Source organism: Motacilla alba, chromosome 4A, assembly GCF_015832195.1.
Source record: "Motacilla alba alba isolate MOTALB_02 chromosome 4A, Motacilla_alba_V1.0_pri, whole genome shotgun sequence".
NCBI lineage: Eukaryota > Metazoa > Chordata > Aves > Passeriformes > Motacillidae > Motacilla > Motacilla alba.
In genome coordinates, this window is record NC_052045.1 from 15,676,132 (window position 1) to 15,695,836 (window position 19,705).

General features: G+C 40.3%; 1 protein-coding gene and 1 long non-coding RNA gene across 6 annotated transcripts in view; one reads left to right on the forward strand and one right to left on the reverse strand.

Moving 5' to 3' along the window:
- The window catches only part of LOC119695167, a 26,347-nt gene extending 6,647 nt beyond the window's left edge, over window positions 1-19,700 (reverse strand). The window contains exons 1-7 of one of the 5 annotated variants that reach the window (XR_005255070.1): window positions 19,377-19,700; window positions 18,900-18,998; window positions 18,249-18,391; window positions 16,392-16,569; window positions 15,090-15,503; window positions 13,471-14,735; window positions 12,995-13,089 (exon numbers count right to left, since the gene is read on the reverse strand). This is a non-coding gene — a long non-coding RNA (uncharacterized LOC119695167). Of the gene's footprint in view, window positions 1-11,372; window positions 14,736-15,089; window positions 15,504-16,391; window positions 16,570-18,248; window positions 18,392-18,899; window positions 18,999-19,376 lie in introns of those variants that run through there. The other 4 variants (XR_005255069.1, XR_005255068.1, XR_005255071.1 and 1 more) reach the window with 4 other exon arrangements.
- On the forward strand, window positions 3,118-11,335 carry LOC119695166 (homeobox protein CDX-4-like). The gene is made up of 3 exons (XM_038123127.1): window positions 3,118-3,550; window positions 8,488-8,633; window positions 11,120-11,335. Exons 1-3 carry the CDS (start codon window positions 3,118-3,120, stop codon window positions 11,324-11,326), a joined length of 786 nt encoding a protein of 261 aa, XP_037979055.1. The 3' UTR covers window positions 11,327-11,335.
- Window positions 19,701-19,705: the final 5 nt, after the last annotated feature.

Below are 19,705 nucleotides of genomic sequence, written 5' to 3' on the forward strand. Positions count from 1 at the left end.
CTGGTTTAGTAGATAAATTACACCTGGCATTTGAACAGGTGAAGAAAAAAAACAACCTTGGAGTTCAGTTTTCCTGGCAATCCACCTCTCTGAATTCTGCCAAGGAGCACAGCACTGCTGCTGCTGCCACACAGATCCTGCTTCTGCAGAAAATGCTGCAAATACAATACTCCACATGGCTGAGCTTTCTGGATGTCCAGCCCACTGCCTCAGAACTGTTTTCACTTCCCCACCACCCCAGAGTGTCCAGAGAGGGCCCATGTTCCACCAGCACTTCACACAGGCAGCACAGCAAACCCTTACTCCAGCCACTGCCATCCCCCACACAGTCCAAGGCAATGGCAGTTCACTTTTTCCCTTCTTTTTTGTACTCCCTGAAAGCCATGCCCACCAGAAACATCCCTGGAACTGCAGCCTAAGTTACTGCACAGAAGGGTCAGTGGTTCTGAAGCTGCAGACATGCTGGGCCTGAGCCTGGCCAAGAAACGATCCTTGGGAAGGCAGATCGGATTAACGGTCAATTAGCTCTCAGAAAACAGACAGCTACCCCAAAATTTTGGTAGCCTCAAACTACAGGATAACATGCAAAGGTACAGCTCCTTTTTAATATCTTCATCCTGTTCTGTTACACAAAACAGGAGATATCAGAACCAGGGAGCAGATCATTTGAAGATTGCTATTTTAGTTATCTTATTCTCACTTTGGTGTTAAAAATCTGCAGTCCTCCTCAGCAATCTTATCCAGCTATGTAAATCTTTTTAAACAAAATGCCTTATTCAAAGCTTACTATTGTTAGCTGATATCAAATCAGTGTAGCAAATTGCCATCAGAGTATCTTGATCTAATTATGTTCTGGAAAGAATCGAAATAGAACTGAAGAAAATTCAGAGAATGGAACAGGCAAAACAAGAAAGGGAAAGGAGGAGCATAAACAAAAGATAAAAGAAGAACAGAGAATAAAGGATAACGCTCTGAGATACAAAAAATATGATTAAGTGATACTGAAATTGTGGGGGTATGTGCAGAGACATCCCATAAAGCAAGAGGAACCCCAGGGATTTAAAATGTTCTCATCACCTACTATGCAGAATATGAGATTACATCATTGACAGGGATGTGAAAATGGTGTGTTTGGGGGAAGTCAAACAACGGGGCTGAGCTGAAATCTCTGAGCAGCCAGTGCTCATGGACCCCCTTGATGCAGATGGAGCCAGTGGCGCCAAAACCTTCCCCTCCTATGGATCTGCCTATGACTGACAGCCCTGCACAACACACAGCAATACAGGGCAATTTGACTGGGGGATACTGCTCATAAACAGGGTAAATATTTCAAGGATATAGGAAACAAATCTTCCTTAATTTGGATGACATTCAGTACTAAAAAGTCTGTGGGCTTTCAAAAATTGTGTTAAAATTCTGTGTCTTTCAAGATAAAGGGAATAAGAGCCTCTTTCCATTTATTTGTAATGTCTATTTTTCTAAAGGTACACCAATTACAGAAGATCTTATTTTTTCCATCCACTATCCCATGCAACTTGTCTCAATATTCTAAGGATCCCAATGCTTAATGTAGAATTCTGTAAATATACCAAAATTAATTACAGAGATTTTGCTACTTCTCAGTACAACTTCTTTCCCCAGAAAGCCCAGTCCTAAAGAGAAAAGGAATATCTTTCCTGTCTGTAAGTACACACTTAGAATCCTTTAGTGCTGGAATTAGGAGGGATGTGTGAATACGAGCAGTGTCAAAATACAAAGGATACTGAATGAAAACCCACACCTCGGTAAAGGGAAACAACTCATTGTAATTTGCACCTCTTTTGCAAGCATAGCCCTTACAAATAGCTCATTGCAAAGAAACTCATCCAAAATAAAAATACAGCGAATTCACAAACTGCAGCTACACAACCCAGAGAGGCAATTCTAAAGTCCTAGGGTGTGGCTTAGTTCTCCTGTTAATAACAAGCTGTTAGTAGCAGGATATAAAGCCACTTTCAGAATCATTTTTCTCAGAGGGACACAAACATTGACCCAGGGAGCATCCGTGTGTCACAGAGCAGCATCAGAGCACTTCTGATTCACAAACTTAACAACCCAGATGTCTCTCCCTGCTGATTTCCCTGGCCCAAGCTGCCAAGGGAAGCAGACTATAGCCAGCAGCCTCAGAGGAAGGAACCAGCCTCCTTTCAGGCAGATAAAGGTTGGCTTGAAACAGAAGCCAACAATATTCCTGGGCCTAATCAAAGACTTTTTTCACTACTTTTTACAGTCATTTTCTTTGTACTTCTGGCACCAGCTTTGTTAGGAAGATTTATTGTCTGCTTTTTAAAATTTATCAGTTTGCAACGGCCACCAGATGAAGGGATCTCTTAAATCACTCTGTATGGGGAGAGCGTGAACATGTGTCTTACAGTTAGAGCTTTAAACTCTCCTATTCTGGAAAACCTCTTGCAAACATCAACAATGTGAGGAATATTTTTGAGACTTTTATACTCAAGACATGCTGTTTACAAGGTGTGCTTTATATTTTGAAGTTATTGAATTGCAATTATTCAAATTGACTGTATCCATTAAAGACTAAAAAGGAGATTTTTTCAATTTCTCATATAATTAAGAGAGTAACAGATTTATTTGTAGATTGATAATACCTGACAAAATAAAGGTTTCAGACAAGAAGAATGTTAAACATTGCTATTATAGTTACCATTCTAATTTCTTTTACTCGATTTACTTAACTATTTAAGTTACAAATCCAAGCAACTGTTGCATCATCTTACAGGACTAGGATCACTGTTGAATATCAGGGCAGGATAATAGGATAGATAAAAGTTCTCTGAAAGAGAAAGCACCAGAACCAGCAGCAAGGTGGGGTTGGTCAGCCCTTCATTTGAATGTAAATGTAATTATGAGGCAGGCAGTTGGGCTGACGTCAGACAAGATCTTGGTAAACCATTACCACCAGCACCTGGTAACACAGTTGATAATAAAAGAGGATGAAGTAGAAGATTCCAAGCAGAGTGGCATTATTAGAGAAAACCAAACAAATATTTTTGAGCAGTAAAAGAAGACACTGCGGACCAAGATGCTGTGACGCCGTGTTTACAGTCTGGGACAGCCATGTACGTGAGCTCGCTCTTGGAGAAGGAGCCCAGCATGTACCCAGGACCTGCCAGGGCCAGCAACACCCTGCCCGTGCAGAACTTCGTGTCTGCTCCAGCCTACTCCGACTACATGGGATACCACCCCGTGCCAGCCCTGGACAGCCACGGGCAGCCGGCGCCCGCCTGGGGCTCCCACTACGGCCCCCAGCGCGAGGACTGGAGCGCCTACGGCCCAGGCCCTTCCAGCGCCGGGCCCGCTGCCCACATCAATGGCTCGTCCCCTGGCCAGGGCTCCTACAGCTCTGCTGATTACAGCTCCCTGCACCCCGCTGCTGCTGCTGCGGCCTTACCTCCTGTAGATACAATTAATGCCCAGCAAATCTCTCCCAACAGCCAAAGGCACAGCTCTTATGAGTGGATGAGGAAAACGGTGCAAACCAACACTGCTGGTGAGTGCAAATTCAACTTCCAACCTCAGAAAGCATCTTCTGCTATCACTGAGCTTAGAAATAATTAACTTTACTTGAAGCACATAGGTTGGTGGGTCATTTATGACATTTATTTAGCCTACTGCTGTTTAATGCAGTTTTAACTAAATTTGTGCTAGTTTCACTTTCTCCCATAAAGGCTTTCTGTGGTTGCTGTGGGTGCTGATGTGGTCTCAGCTCCAGGAATCCCTGTTGGAACACTCCGTAAAGCATTTTGTGTGATAAACGTGATAATCATAGAGGTGTTATGGAGCAATGCAACAACATTTAACAGTTACAGACAGAAATACTACATAGTTATTTTGTGCTGCAGGGGAGATATCAATATAGAATCAGGCTGACCTTTTTAAACCTTATAGACTTCTCAATAATTATAAAGAAAACCATGTGCTCTGATCTAACTGCAGTGATTATGTAATTTTCTGCAATTTTCCTGTGTCTCATATTTTTCTGCCCAGATTTATTAGGTGAGCACAAATATTCCTAGAGAAGCAATCTGACTCAATCAGCATAGACTGTTTTGTTTGCAGATCACATAATTCCTTGGTTAAGCTTCCTTTTAATATAATTTCACATCAGTTTTATTTCCCTTACATGCCAGAATTTTTCAGCTTCCACAATTACACAATTAAAAATCTCTTTTCTGCAAGTGGCACTCTCTGATGTGCCTGTTCTTGCCACAAGCTGCCTGCCAGATGAACCCTTCCATGTATATTCCCAAGGTGGAAACTGGGTGTAGCAAGGTTTGCTAAATCTGTGGTTCAGGTTAAAAGCAATAAGTGTGTGTTAGGGAGCATCAAAGAAGTGCTTGAAAAAAAGCAGAGCAATTGGAGCAATCTTAGAAAACACAGAAAATGTGCACTGCTGCTTCAGACAGAATCCTCCTTCAAATGGTTATTACTCAGGAGCAAAATTAGCCCGGTAATTGTTTCTTAATTATAAAGCAGGCACACATTGTTTTGCCTCTGTTACTAAATATAAAATGCCTGGTGAACATTAGGATATCACAATGCTCTCCTGCCACTTGGAGTCTCTACAAAGGCCTTCAAAGCCAGGCAGATTCAGTCTGCTGTCCCCCCTTCTGTATACTCATGTAAATCCCAGTAACTTCATTAACATCATTGGAGATTGCCAGGTGTAGAAGTGATGCAAGACTAATGTAGATCAAATTCAGCTGAGACTACTGAATGTCAATGGGGCAGCCGTGGCTGTGTCATGTTGGTACTGAGTTTTCAATATGTGGCATTCTTGAAGAATAACATTCTTAAAGTTAAACACACTTTAAAAATCTAAATCTGTGCATTACACTTATTGAACAGTCTTGGAAGACCCTGAAAGGTTTCTCACGTGCTTGTCCAAAGTTATAAAATGTATTTGCAATTCAGAGACATTGTTTTGGGCCTAAATTCATCTCTAGTCTCAGAAGCGCTTACACAGGGTTTACACACATTCTGCAACACTTTATGAACCATTCGGGACAGGTGGAACACAGCCCAGCAATAGCTGCATGTCCTGAGGCTGTGCATTCCTAGAACCCAATCCTTTGAAGTGTTAAAAACAGCCGAGGACTTCACAGAAGTGAGCTCAAGGCATCAACCCACCTTTAAAAAAGAGACCGTGAGAGTAAAACACAAATGTGGTAATTGTGCAAAACAAGAAAAGTACCAAAGAGATTTGGCTTTCCATTGGTGTTTATTAAAAAAAAAAAAAAAAAAAAAAAAAAAACCACAAAAAACCAAAACCAAACAAACAAAAAAAAACCTGGAAATTTTAATCCTGACACAGAAAAAATTGTGATAAATAGAAAAGAATTCAAATAAAAATTACAAGGCTAAAATTATGCACTGCTCTGTACTACCTTATTAATGTTTTCTCTGGAAGAAAACTGACTTGATGCCATTATAACCCCTCTTTGAAATGCACTTGCTGTTTTTCCTTATTGCCATAGTATTATTTGGGTTATCACAGTAGCTACTGGTTCCTCTCCTTCAATGTTATCACTGTTTAATGAAGTTCATTGCTTTAAAATCCCAGAATGACAGCCCCAAACTCTACAAATACATTTCTATGCAAAAACATGTGTATGTCCTTAACTCCACCAGTGTGTACACACATCAATGTATGCGAGCAGAATGGAGTAACAGAAACCATACCACATCTCATTTGATAAAGGAGCCTCCTGAAATACTGTCCTAAAGAAAGTGGGAATTATTTTGAGTGAGGAGATACCAGTGGGAATTGTTTCCTCTCTGCTTAGACTCTATTAAATACACTACATTCTGCTTCAATATGCTTGTTTTAGCATTTGATACAAAACAAAATTCAATTGCAGGTAAAGTGAAATGAAAATTTACCTGATCAAGTCAATCTTCAGGATGAAACAAGATCACAAAGACAGAAGTACTCTGTCCTTTCAACAGATAAAATGTGATTTGAAATGAAACATCCTCTGACTAAAGGACCATAACTGTATATTCAGAACCAACCTTTGTTTTACTTCAAACACACAAACATTGCAAATATACAAGGCAACAACAAATTTTTAAAAAACCAAACATGAAAAGTAGGCTTGCTAAAGAGACCTTCCCAGTCAGGCCCTCCAAGCGAGGAAAAGAACATCTAGAGAATTCCTGACAGTCTGATCCTGGTTTTACTGAAAATCTATGATAAAATCTGCCATCCACTTCAGTTATGCTGGAGCAGAACTTCCAATTATTTTCTAAACTCTGGGTAATCAACAGGGTAAGATGTGTATTTTCTGAGAGCAAGAGAACCTTCAAAGTGTAAAACTTACTGAAAAGGTATCTAAAGGGCCTAGAAAAAGGGTTTAAAACTTCGTATGACACTTCATCCAGGAGTGATGCTCTTCAGAAAGAGAAGGGCCTTTAACAGGACTAAACAAAAGATCAACATGATTTTCATATGTTACAAGCTCAGCCACAGGATTTTTTTCAAACTATAGCCAACACATTTTATGTCTTTGTTTAAACAAGCTGTGATGTACAAGTAATTCAGATTACAGAACAGCAGAAACATGGCCAGAAAGCAAAACAGAATAGCAGGAAAAAAGGCCAGGCCCCTGCTTTAATGCTAATTTATTTTTCTTTGTAAATTAGTTGTGACATCTATTTTCTACTGGTCTACATTGTCTGAGGTTTTGAGGCCTATCTGTCATATTGAGGCAACAGACCCTTTTAACACTTCACTTTGCTTTGATATGCAGTCTTGTCTCTTCCTTCTCCCTCTTTTCTTCAGGAGTTATATTGCCGGAAAGGGTGATGATTTTCACAGCAAATAAAGAGGCCTTCTCCCAGCTTTATTGTCTTCAGAAGAAATACTCTGTGAATTTTATGACCAAGGGGAATGGGGAAAACTACTCCTTTTCTCCACCCCCTCAAATCATGGTTATATTTGCTGATTCTAGTGAGGCCGGAATAACCTTGTTGAATTTTAACTTGTTTTCAAAGATTCCCTCTAAGCCCTCAGTTTACAAGGAACCTGAATATCTGTACTATTGTTAGCATTAGAACTATCACTGAGGGCAAATATTTCAAAGCCAACGATTTGTACCATGAAAAAAGTAAACTTAGTTAAATGATTTAGTCCTGCAAATTTAAGCAGGAAGATCTTCTATGCTGGAAGTTGAAGAGGCAGAGGATTTGGGAAAATTATGCTTATTTCAGCTGTGTCTACCTTCAGATAAAAATATCCCAGTCTGTCCTCGGTGTGGGTCCAAAATTAAAGAGAACTGAGGAAAAAATATTCCTTCATCTATTTCTGTCCCTTTTTCTTCTGCTAAGATGAAAGCGTCTGACATTTGTTTAGGGCTTGTAAATTCCAAACCAATTGGCTTGTGTTTCTGAATGTGAAAGGGGTTCTTGATAAGATCTCCTTGTCGCTCCTTTGTGTGGCGTGTGCTTCATCTTAACACCTCAATGGATTTTAGGGAACCACTTTAAAGGAGTCTTTGTCCTACAGTTTGTCCCAGAAAACTCACATCAAAAAAAACTGGGAAGATCAGAAGAAAAAAGGAAAACTATCTAGTTGGTTGTTGAAAGTGCAAAGGAGAACAAATAAGTTGAAAACTGATCTCACTGGATTATTATTACATGAAGAATTGCTAAAAATTATATTAAATGAGAGATACATTCTAAACATTTAGTAATGCTTCTCTTAACAGTGTTTATCCGGTATACCTAAGAATATTTCTTTTATACATTAGAGAGAGGCTGATCCTGAAATCCTTTTACAAGATTTTATTGCCTCATCTTACAAATTGTCAAGTACCTCCAACTCTCAAAGGAAGCCCAGCAGAGAGTACCCTCAGGAATATCCTACAGGCACTCAGCACCTTGCAAGACTGGACCTTTTTGAAAAACTACATTAAATTATTATTGAACTTCTAAATTTATCCTATGGAGACACAAGAAAGGAAAAGCATTTCTAGTAGGACATACCTTTGTGCTACAGAAGCAACCTTTAGAAACTCAGATAAAGAGTTAAAGACTGAAGCTCAGTCTTTAAATCCTGAGTATTTATGCTCTCATAGACACAGAAGTCACTTCACTGAGCACTGAAATGACACCCCTTTGAGATTCATATAGCCAGCACCAATTATGTACTGCTGTGAATTATTTCAGATGCTTCAGGGTGTTTATCATTTAAGAGTTTCACATTTAAATATGTTTACAGAGAGGGGAAATAAAGAGGGAAAGACAGTTATGGTAACCAATAGTCTGTTACTTCACCCTGCACCTCTATTCCTCCTCTGTACCACAGCAAACAATCCCATACAAGTATCCTGTAGTTTAATTAATGTCTGGGAAATGCCTGAGATGTTTGCAAGCTGCTATGGAAAATCCAACTCAATATATGAATAATCTTTCTTTTCTAACCAGGTAAAACAAGAACAAAAGAAAAGTACCGGGTTGTTTACACAGATCACCAGAGACTGGAATTAGAGAAGGAATTTCACTGCAACAGATACATTACAATCAGGAGGAAGTCAGAACTCGCAGCAAACCTGGGACTCTCCGAAAGACAGGTACAGAGAGCACCCCTCAGGTGTGCCAGATACCCAGGCACTGCCAGGGGACACGTAAAGAGAGAACCCCTCAGGTGTGCCCACAGTGCCCAGGCACTGCCACTGCCAGGGGACACATACAGAGAGCACCCCTCAGGTCCCAGGCACTGCCAGGGGACACATACAGAGAGCACTCCTCAGGTGTGCCACAGTGCCCAGGCACTGCCAATGCCAGGGGACACGGCAGCAGCCACCTCCTGCCTCTCTGCATTTGACACACAGAGAATCCACTACACAACCCCACAGTTATTAACAGGCTAATTTGACAGACCCCTCCAGTTAGATGGAACTCAACATTAGGAGTTAACTCATGCTTTCTAGCTTGATTTGATATATTTCAGCTGGAAGACAGGAAAGTTAAAGCTCAATCCAATGAGATATCTATAGGTTTTTTTGTTACAAATATATTGCCACAATTTCCACAGGCCACATTCTTCCTTTGACAGATTTCAGCATATTCAGGGTAGTTTTACAGCCTTGGATTTTCAAGTCAGGATCTCTTTTTGCCACTCATATGTGTAGTCAAGACTATCCATCCAGGGAATGTTCAAGTGCATATTTGCATCACTGCTCCCTTGGAGAGCAGCTCTGCCTTCACTCCTGTCTAGTACATATTTAATCTCTGTCCTGGATAAAGCCAGACTCCTGAGCAGGGCACAGGAGCCATGTTAGCTGTGTTCATACAGACACTAGAGGAACTCAGGATGAAAATTCCCTAAATTCCCTGTGTTGGAGAGCACTTCTCCCAAGCACAGCTCTGCAGTGTCTGGAAATAATAACTGCTGGATCCAAGCCTCCAGAATTTCAATGGTTCTGCTGGAGGAGAAGGGCAGATTTGGTGATACTGAATTAGTCATCTCATTTAAAAAACAGATTATTGCCCTGAGGTAAATATATAAAGGTCTTTCTTCTTAGAATTTTACAAGCTTTTGTTCTTTCTAAATATACACATTCAAGTCTCTTAAAATATTCCTCTTCCAGTGGCCTCCTCTGATTCTGCACTCAGTCTGTGGAAGAGCATGGAATAGAGAGGCACTAATGGAGGCTGGAAGCATAGGAATGCAGAGACAATCGATGGTGTTTTAGGATCAAGCACTGGGATTTTATAAACATATTGTAGTGCAGTGATGCTCAGTCCCAGACCCAAATAGTACAGAGTGCACTGCACCGACTGTGAGTGCTCCCAGGCAGGAACAACAAAAAACAAGTTTATCATGGATGGAGTAAGTTGGTCACACAGTAGGATAGAGCTGCACTGGAAAATTTTCAGAGAACTGCAATTATGAGAGATTTGCAACCTCCACCTTAATGTTCTGCAAGCTGGCTGATGTAGAACACAGACATGCCTGGAGTCACCAGTGATCCTGCAGAAAATCAGCAGTTTCCTTTTACAGAGCTGCTGCTCCTAATGCCACCCCATTTTTACCTGGAAAGTTCCTTCAAGTATAATATAGACAAAATGCATAACTGATCAGCATTTCCACAGGACAGACAAAGCTAAATGCTTCTTTATGCCAATACCAGCAAGGTAGTAAAAATAAATATAAAATACTGAGATTTTTTAACAGAAAGCGAGGGTACAACTTTTTATATTGTATTGCATTCAACACGCCTTAAAGGCTGTAACAAATACTGTGAATTAAGAACACAGTTAGCAAGCAGGAAAACACAAACAGCAGTTCCTCCTCATTCACACTTTCACATAAGGAAACAAAATAGAGATGTAAAGTAGATTTTAAACAGAGAAGTCTTTCACCTGCACAATGAGCCGGGGAGATTGAGTGTCTTGAAGTAATGCTGATATATCTATTTATACATTAACAGTATATATGTATCTGTAAAATACATGTTTAAATATACATTCCAGTAATAAAAACAACCAAAACTTTTAAATACATAAGAGTACATATACACACAAAAATCACTCACAACATAAATGAAGAAAAAGAACCCTCACTACTTGGCTTTGAATTAATCTGTAACATAGATAATAAAGAAATCTTCACAATTAATCCATAATTGCTTCTTCCTAAATTATGACAATGGCAAAGCTAAAATGATGAACTCTGTGGCCTGAGTCTCAATGACTTCATTGATTTCTGTGTTCCTAAATATAACACAGTGTGTTCACTTTACACCAAAGCCCCAAGAAAAAAAAGAAATCAAGAAAGAAAAAATCAATTTTTCATTGGTTATTATGCCAAAAATTAACACAGAATAATGCAAATACTTTTCACTGCACAGATTCAGTGTTTTGTTTGTGGAGGGTTTCTTGGTTTGGTTTTAGCTTTGAGGCTTTTTTTCCTCATGGCTTTTTGTTTGTTTGCTTTGGGTTTTGGGTTTTTTAAATAGTGTTTTTGAACCTACCTACATTTCCATTGCTATGATTACTGTAAAAAGGTTGAGCAACACTTTGAATTAATCAGGTATCATTTATAATGCCCCAGGTGAAAATCTGGTTCCAGAATCGCCGAGCAAAAGAGAGAAAAATGATCAAGAAGAAAATCTCGCAGTTTGATGGCAGCGGGGGCTCAGCTCAGAGTGACTCTGGTTCACTCAGTCCAAATGAACTGTCAAATTCTCTGTTCCCACCACCACATGGAATAAATGGATTACAGCCTAATGACATTCATCAAGTCATAGTTTCAGAATGAACAGAAGGAAAAAACCAAAACAGGAAAAAGAAACCGCAAGAATGGATTTCTCCACCACTGCCAACCCCCACCTTGGAAACTCAACTTCCCAAGGGACCGTTTTCATTTATCTGCCTTCAGAGTGCTGATGTCTAAGCAGGAAATCTGAGCCTATAACCAAAATATTTTAATTATTGCAAAAATCTCAGGGACTTTGTGCTGCTAAGATTCATCTCTCAGTATCTTTGCTAGCAGGTAATTTGCTTCAGACGCTGACACAAAGAATGAGACAGCTGAAGATTCAGTACAGGTAGTTCTAGTCTGATCATCCATATACACAGAAAACCAAGAGAACTGAATATAAAATAGAGTCCTATTGCAGAAAATGTAACCATCTGGGTGTGTTTGGTTTGTTCCATTTATATAATTAGAGGAAACCTTAGATGTTAATAAATATTTACACTTAAGTGGACTGAAAAAGATGCTACTTTTTGAAAACAGCAAAACCATTGAAAACATTTAAATGCTCAAGGAACACAATAATGTTGCTATACCAACATATTGCATTTAATTAAATAACACAGATCATCTCTGTCCTATGGAATTGTATTCAAGCAATAGCTACAGATACAGAATATACCAAACCTGCCAAGATTTCTTCCACTGTAAGAAATGCAGCAATTTCTCATGTACATTAGGAAATGCCAGAAAATTTGGAAGACAAGTATTACCTCAGTCTTCTGGGATTGCACATATTATTGCTCAAAAATCTGAGCACAAATGGAATGGAAACAGAACTGTTACTACAAGCAAACCACCAAAAAGCAAATAAAGAATTTGCTTGATGTTTTTAAACCATGGAAGTGAAACAGGAACAGTCTGAGGCCACTGATTTTATCCCTGACACTTATTTGGGGCTGAAGGCAACAACTCTCTCAAAGCAGCTGAGAGGGTATTTTGAAGCTGTCACCTGCAGCTGAGCAATCACAAAAGAAATGTTCACTTCATGGGCACTCCTGAAAGAGCACAAATTAAGGACATGATCACAGTGGGGTTTGCTTTAATTACTGCTCCATGTTGACAGGTGAGAAGGTAGCAATGGTATCTGAGAGACAAGTAATGAGTCTGGCAAAAGCAGAAAGAAAACCCAAAGCACTAAAAAATCCTCAAGCTCTTCTGTAGTACTGTTCTTTGGAATTTCTTAAGATGACCTTTTTGCTAGTATAGAAGCAAACAGCTCTATTGGGAAGATTTAATATTCCTGAAAATGTCAAGGGGAGCAAAGGTAAGAAAAAGGGAAAAAAGCAGAACACAAACAGAAAACAGCATTATGAAAATCATGCATCGCTTATTTCAGCAACATCAAACTCTTGCTCTCAGAAACAGCAGAATAAATTCTGCTTTTCTTCATGTCAATGAGCATCGATAATGCACTGAACACCACGGACAGAACTTGTCAAAGCACTCAGCATCTGAATTCAAAACACTAGCTAACAAATTTGAGGATATGCCTCACAATTCCCCGTTTATTTTAAAATAACTCTGTTACAGTAACTCCATTAAAGCAATTCTGTTGGAAGTTCCAAGAGTAACACTCATCAGAGATAAATTCTGAATTTTTCTTTGTAGACATAATTGTCTCAAACTAAACTAGGAAGAAGTGCTGTAACTGATTAACACCTTACTCACTGTAAACATTTTGTGGGTGGTTCCCCAATATATCTTCTAGTCATCTTCTATCATATGGTTCGAAGAAATGGGTGTATTCTTCTAATGCAAACAAACTGTAAACAGAAAATCTTGTGTACATAAATAGTTATAAAACTCAGCCCGATGAGAAATTGAGCCTACATCTGCATGGCTTTAACTCAGGATCTCCTGAATCTGCTTGCTGATGTTCCAGTGGGATCACAGGAACATTACAGGAGCAAGAGCACATTGTGGAACATGCACACACTGAGCTGGTTCTGCTCACATTCACAGAAATGCACATGTGACACACACAAGCCTTTTTTCTTTGTTCTTCAGTCAAATAAATCCAGATTTTTTTCCATCAGCCCTTCTACCTGGGTTGCCCTTCTATACATGAAGGATGTAGAGGATAAAATAATCTCTCAGGAAACTCAGACTTTAGATATACAAGAAAAAAGGAAGTGAACCTTTACCTCAAATCAGCAGACAGGCCATTTCTATGGAAACCAGGAGAGGGCTTTTGTGAGGCTTAGCAGTGGCACAGAAATGGAGAGAGAGAAAACTTCTAGTTTTCAGATTTTTTTTCCTCTGGTCAGTTTTCATATCAACAAGGATGAATGGCAAGTACAGCTATAACACACAACACACCATTCATTATATTTGTGCATTAGAAATGCATTGCTTCAGACTTCCTTCCTCATTTATGATAAAATTGAAATGAAACACAGATATTTACCAGGTTCACATTCAACATATTCAAATCATCATCTTGCAGACTCTAACCAAGTTCCAGGCAGTCAGGAAACACACCCTGCCCTGACAAACTGCTCAGAGGAGCCACTGAAGCCACTGACTGCACTCAGAACAACCACAGCTGATAAAGGAATCACTTTAAATGAGCCCATTTTAGATGTTTTTAGAGTTGGAATAGGGGGATACAAAGCACCCCCTCTGGCATGTTTAATATCAGTTTTGTCAATAAAAACTGTTTCTCTTTTTCATTATCTTAATCCCAAATTTTATCCATCAGATGTGTTTTAAATGAATCCCAATCATATGCTAATAAATATTTAGGGGAGAATCTCTTTCATGTACTAGAAAATGATCTCTAAGCCTACAGAGTAGATCAGATTATCTTCTCTGACTACAGTTAAGTCAAGCAAGAAGTCATTCCCCTTATCTGTTGCTATGCATAACTACCCCCAATATGGATCATAATGTCCTTTTCAACATAGTGCAGTGGCACAGCTGTTTCTCAAAATAATCTAAGGAAAAAATTATTAAACTCTTTTAGACTAATCAGGATATGTTTTAGTAAACTCCATCCGAGAGTGATTAACTGCAGTCAGAGTATCAGCTCAGGAGGCTGAGAAGCCAGTGTCCTGGTTTAGGACAAATTTTCGAGGAAACTTTTGAATTGGGGTTTTTTAAGAAAGCAAATCTAAATGGCTCTTCTTTTAATTGGTTTGGGAAAAGATTTCTTTGGAGAAAAGTGGAAAAAAACCTGTTTATTTAATAGGTATTTACTAGCATAAAAAATGAACAATACAACCAAACTTCTTGCTGTTTTGAAGACATGACAAATGCAGAAAGTCTTTTTTGTGAGGTGCAGCTCAGCTCATTCAGTTTGTTATCAGTCCCTCTGCTGCTGGAATGCAGCGTCTTGGGCCCAGTGGGCTACAGGTGTGAGCTTTTGGTGGTGTTCTGGGTTTTCAGTCTAGAGCAGGTTTGAACAGTTCTAAGAAAAAGAAAAAGAACACAGTTTGGGGAACTTCTCTGCCTTAGCTAGCAAAAAAAAAAAAAAAAACAAAAAAAAACAAAAAAAAACAAAAAAACAACTAACTAAAAAGCAAAGGAGAGCTCTCTCCTGCTGTCTACTGCAGCCAACACAGTCGAGGAGAAGCATGCTGGGGAGCAAGTGCAGTTTCTGATAACAAACTCCAAGCTTCTTCTTTCTCCCTTTGCTCTCTGAACTACTTTTAGAGCTGCAGAACTTAATATCTAGCATGAACAGACAGATGGGGATACAAGCACCATAAAGTCACAGCCAGAGAGAGGGAGAAATGGCAAGCAGCTCAAAGAAAATCCTTACCCTGCCTCTTGCAGGCCTTATGCCATGAGCCAGAAAACATTATCCCAAACCAAAATATAAATTGAGCACTTCATGCTGGCACACTTCAAAGGGCCAGTAAGGACTCCAGGCCAGCCTGGCAGGAGCCCATCCCTGGTCATGCTCTGCCAGCATGGGAACACGAGATCAGGATGTGCACTTGGATGGAGGCATCACAGTCAAAGTCCTTGCATTCCACCATTTTCTGGGCAGCTGTGTTTGACTCTTCAGCATTGCTTCTGTGAAGGAGAAACTTCAGCAGATGTGACCAGCCCCTGTATTTAAATTTGTATTTTCATGGATGAAACACTAAAGGCTGTAAATAACATTTCTCAATATTCATCTTTCTTCCTTTGAAGACTGCTCCAGGGACTTTAGTTATACTCTCCCTTAGCACTGTTAAGCAATTAAAATAATAATAAATCAAAAGCCATCCTTTGCACCCAGTGGGTCTCTTCCCCAAGCTCTCCAAGTTTCCTGTTTTTCAGTGTTGTAAATAGAAAACCATCACTGTTTGAATTCAGCTGACTGACTGATGGCTCCAGTTTGCAAGGTAGTGAGCCCCTTTAACACCATGCTGATATCAAAAGAAAACTCTGCATCACACAACTGTCTAATTCCAGCAGCCAGCAAACCCCTTCTGACATTTGATCATCTTGATTCTTATGAGAATCCTGAGAGGAGCCAAAGCCTTGGCAGAACTGCCCTTCTCAGTCCCACTGTCCAGAAATACTTCATCAAGAAAGGCCTCTGGCACAAACTGCTCCTGCTGACACTCAGTGTAGCACCACAGTAAATTTGCTTCAGTAATTAACTTCTAAATATTGATCAGTGAGAGAAAATAAAGAAAAATACAGATGTGCCCTTAGTTACAGATAGCTTACACTAGAAGTGGGAAAGTACCTCATTATAAGATATTTACAATACACTTTACAAAGACGGCATAATTTAAACCCCTAATTGGCTATTTGTAGTAGTCATCTGGGTCAAAAAAACCACCTGGGTCAGAAACCTGACAAACTCTTGAAACTTAAGATTATTTTTGAAATTTTATCTACATCAGGCATTTTCAGTACAGGCAACACAGAGCTGCAGACCCCTGCACAAAGCCAAAACCCTTCCAGACATTAGAACATATTGGTATCACAAAATCAGTTTCACTGAACCTCACACACAACTCTTGACTTGCCTTTCTTCAACAAATGAGCCCATCCCCATTTGCCTAAATTTCACTTTTCTACTTCTGAACAAAATAATGGAAACTTGCAGTGAGATGCAAATCACCTTGGGAAAAGAGTTTGCATCAGCTGATCAAGAATAATGAGGGTTTGTCCACCAGACTTATAATACATTCTCCAAGAGTATATTCCCATTATCCAACAACCTCTTCCTGTCTGAAATGAGGGAATTCTGAGAGCCAACCTGACATCACTTGTTGTATATTCTTCCTCCTGAAGAATGCCTGTGTGGGGGTGAACAGGGGAAAAGGACATTAGAAGAAGACTCAGAATCTCTCAGGCCCACATTAACATTCCCTTTCCATCTTCTCCCAACATTGCCTTTATTTAATACTGTGCTTTGGTTTAACTCCTGGATTTCTGCTCTTTGTGTTTCATGCTCTATATAAGAACCCTTCTGATTCCAAGAAAGGAAGTGATTTATGTGGATAAACATTACCAGAGACCATCATCCTTCAAAAATCTTTCTGTTTTTATGGCATAATACTTTCATCAAATAAACAGCATCCTAAAGAAGTACTGAAAACGAAGCTTCTATTTCTTTCTTTGAAGCCATAAAGTTTGATAAGTCAGGCTGAAAAAATTCCCTGTAGTATTGACTTGTCAAACCCAATACTAAACAGACAGTCTTTAAATACAGACATGGGACACAAAAGGTGTTTTCTCTAAAATACTCTATTTTCACCCAGATGGTCATTGCTCCTATGGGAGAGAACACATACACATTTTAAAAAAATCTACTGCAACTTCAGCTGAACTTGGACTTCAATCTATTATTTAAAAGCACAAGTTTTTAAATATGAACTGCTATAGCAAAGTACATTTTCCAATTAAAAACACTTCTTTTCTTGGTTTGTCAACACCTCAGACACTCAGTATAAAGAGGTCACACAGGAAGTTATGCTTCATTTTACACTCCATTCAGCAAGTTATTGTACCACCTGCTTTGGAGCTTAATGCCACATCACATGTGTCCTTCTGGCACAATGTCCATTTAAATGTCTGTAACACTGGCTTGTTTCTTAAATCAAAACTCAGGTTGCATTAAATGGAGGTTTTTCAATTAAACACGAGACTGTGCTGAATGTGGTCTTGTTTGCCACACCTCGCCCTACCACCTGAGTGCCACCACTGTCATATTGAACGTGACAGCTGTACATCCTTGCAGACAAGTCCATGGGATTTATTTCACTCTCCAGTACACATTCTGCTTGTCCCTTGCTCTTTCATCCTTGTGAAATTTTCAATACATTTTTATTGGAAAAACACTGAACACATGCGTGCCCTGAAGTGTCCAAGGCCAGGCTGGACAGGGCTTGGAGCAGCCTGGATAGTGGAAGGTGTCCCTGCCCATGGCTTTATGTGGTTGGATGGCCTTTCCCACAGACAGGTCACCAAAGCAGCCATCTACCAAGACAGTCCTAACTGAATATTAAAGCCCATAATGTAAATGCACAGCATCAGAACTATCATTTCTTCCAGTGCTCTCAGTTACAACACTCACCTTTTTGGTTTTCACACCAGTTAATGGAAACATCCAGAATTTAACTAAGAGTAAAATAAAGACCAGTACCTTATTAATACCCCTATATATAACTTTATTTCAGTTGTTTCAACACTTGATTTTCATTGGTTATGAATCTATATAAAGATGAAGATCAGTAGAAAAAATATCAGATCCTTAAGTATAGAATAATTTTCTCTTTTTTTAACATGTTTCTAAACAGGATGTATTTTCAGTATTTGGTCAATTTGGTCAAGGATGTACTTACCTTCTCCGCAATTTGCTGCAACGTTCAACACTAAATAAGAAAAAAGCATTTTGACAAAAACAGGAGAACAAAATTTCATTTCATAACAATTTGCTTCTTAATTTTTTTCTCTAGCTTAGAGTGTGGTTTACCTGCAGCTCCACATAAGATGGATAATGTGCTGAAGTAAGAGCATGCAGCACTGACAAAACTGTAGCTCATAAAATGTTACTTTCGGAGGCAATGAAAATTTTCACTGTCAAGTCATCTGCATTTTGCTGCAGTCTAGAAACTCCTGAAAAACAATAAAGATGATTCATGAGGGAAGCATTTTCCTGGAAACAACAGACAGGGATGGAGACCTGTTTTTACCTCATGCAGGAGGAGGTAAGCTCATTCCTTAGAGTACCTGCAGGTTAGGAATGCTGACTTGTACACATACCAGAGCCAACAATTTATAAGAGCTACGCTAACACCAAGAAGGACCAACACCCCGCTCATAATTTCGTTTTTCATTCTTCTATTGCAATTACAAATACCAATAGTTTTTGGATTATTTTCTATTTGCAGTAGGTGAGTAATTAAGTGTTTATTACCTCAATAATAGCTTACACCTGTGTGCTGATGGGGGCATTCCCCTTAAGTATTCTGAGAGAATTTTTTATCGCAGTTTTGCTGCTCCTATGTGGATTTTCTTCCCTCTCACCATCCCATTACGCTGCACATAACTCACTTTCCAAACCCACCAACAAACCCCAAAGCTCCGGGAAAGCTCCACAACCCTCACCCTCCCTCATCTTCACCTCCGGCGTCCCGGGGAGCGACACAGCGGGCAAAAACAGGAGCAGAAGGGCGGAAAGCGCTACCCGACTGTTTTTATTAAAACCGTCACAGAAACACGCCTGGAAAAGATGTTAAAATAAAGGAGGATCAGCACCTGCCCCCACCTTCCCTCAGGAGCCGCCCCTCGCGCACCTGAGGGGCGGGAAGGGGCGCGCGCTCACCTGAGGGAGGCGTGCGGAGGAGTTTTAAATGCGGTAACAAGAGTACAGATAGTCAGGTCCCTTGTACGCCAAAGGTTATGGGGTTTTTTTTTGTTTGTTTTGTTGTTTTTTTTAAGCGAATTAAAACCCAGTGAGGTTTTTTTTCCCGTCTTCCCTGTAACCAGCAAATTAAAACTCCCCTGAGGAGCCGCTCGCGCCGGCTCGCGACCCTCGCGCACCCGAGGCGGGGGCGGCGGGAAGGGAAGGGAGGACGGGACAGTTACAAACGCTACTAACGCTAGCAGAGATATATTCCGCTTCCGTGTGCACGGAAGGCTTAGAGCGAGTCTCTGAAAACAAGTTAAAGAGTTCAACGAGGTTATTCCAGCTTTACTGTAACCACCAACGCTAACTCCTCTCAGCAGCTCCCCGTGCCGGCTCGTTACCCGCCGCCAGGGAACGGCGAGGGGCGCGCGCACCTGAGCGGCCGCCTCCGGTCACCAAGACCGGCCGCAGGCCGCTCCCCAGCGCCTCCGGGCAGCTCGCGCAGGGGGTGACGCGGGGAGCCCGGCAGCGTCCGCCGCACCGTGGGGCCGGTACCCGGCCGCGCTTCCCTCAGCGCTCCC

What these genes read in the sequence shown, in the direction of transcription:
- LOC119695166 (XM_038123127.1), top strand. Translation starts at nt 3,118, where the DNA reads ATGTACGTGAGCTCGCTCTTGGAGAAGGAGCCCAGCATGTACCCAGGA. An exon ending in GGTGCAAACCAACACTGCTG is followed by an intron (nt 3,551 to 8,487) that starts GTGAGTGCAAAT and finishes TTTTCTAACCAG; the next exon opens with GTAAAACAAGAACAAAAGAA. An exon ending in TGGGACTCTCCGAAAGACAG is followed by an intron (nt 8,634 to 11,119) that starts GTACAGAGAGCA and finishes ATAATGCCCCAG; the next exon opens with GTGAAAATCTGGTTCCAGAA.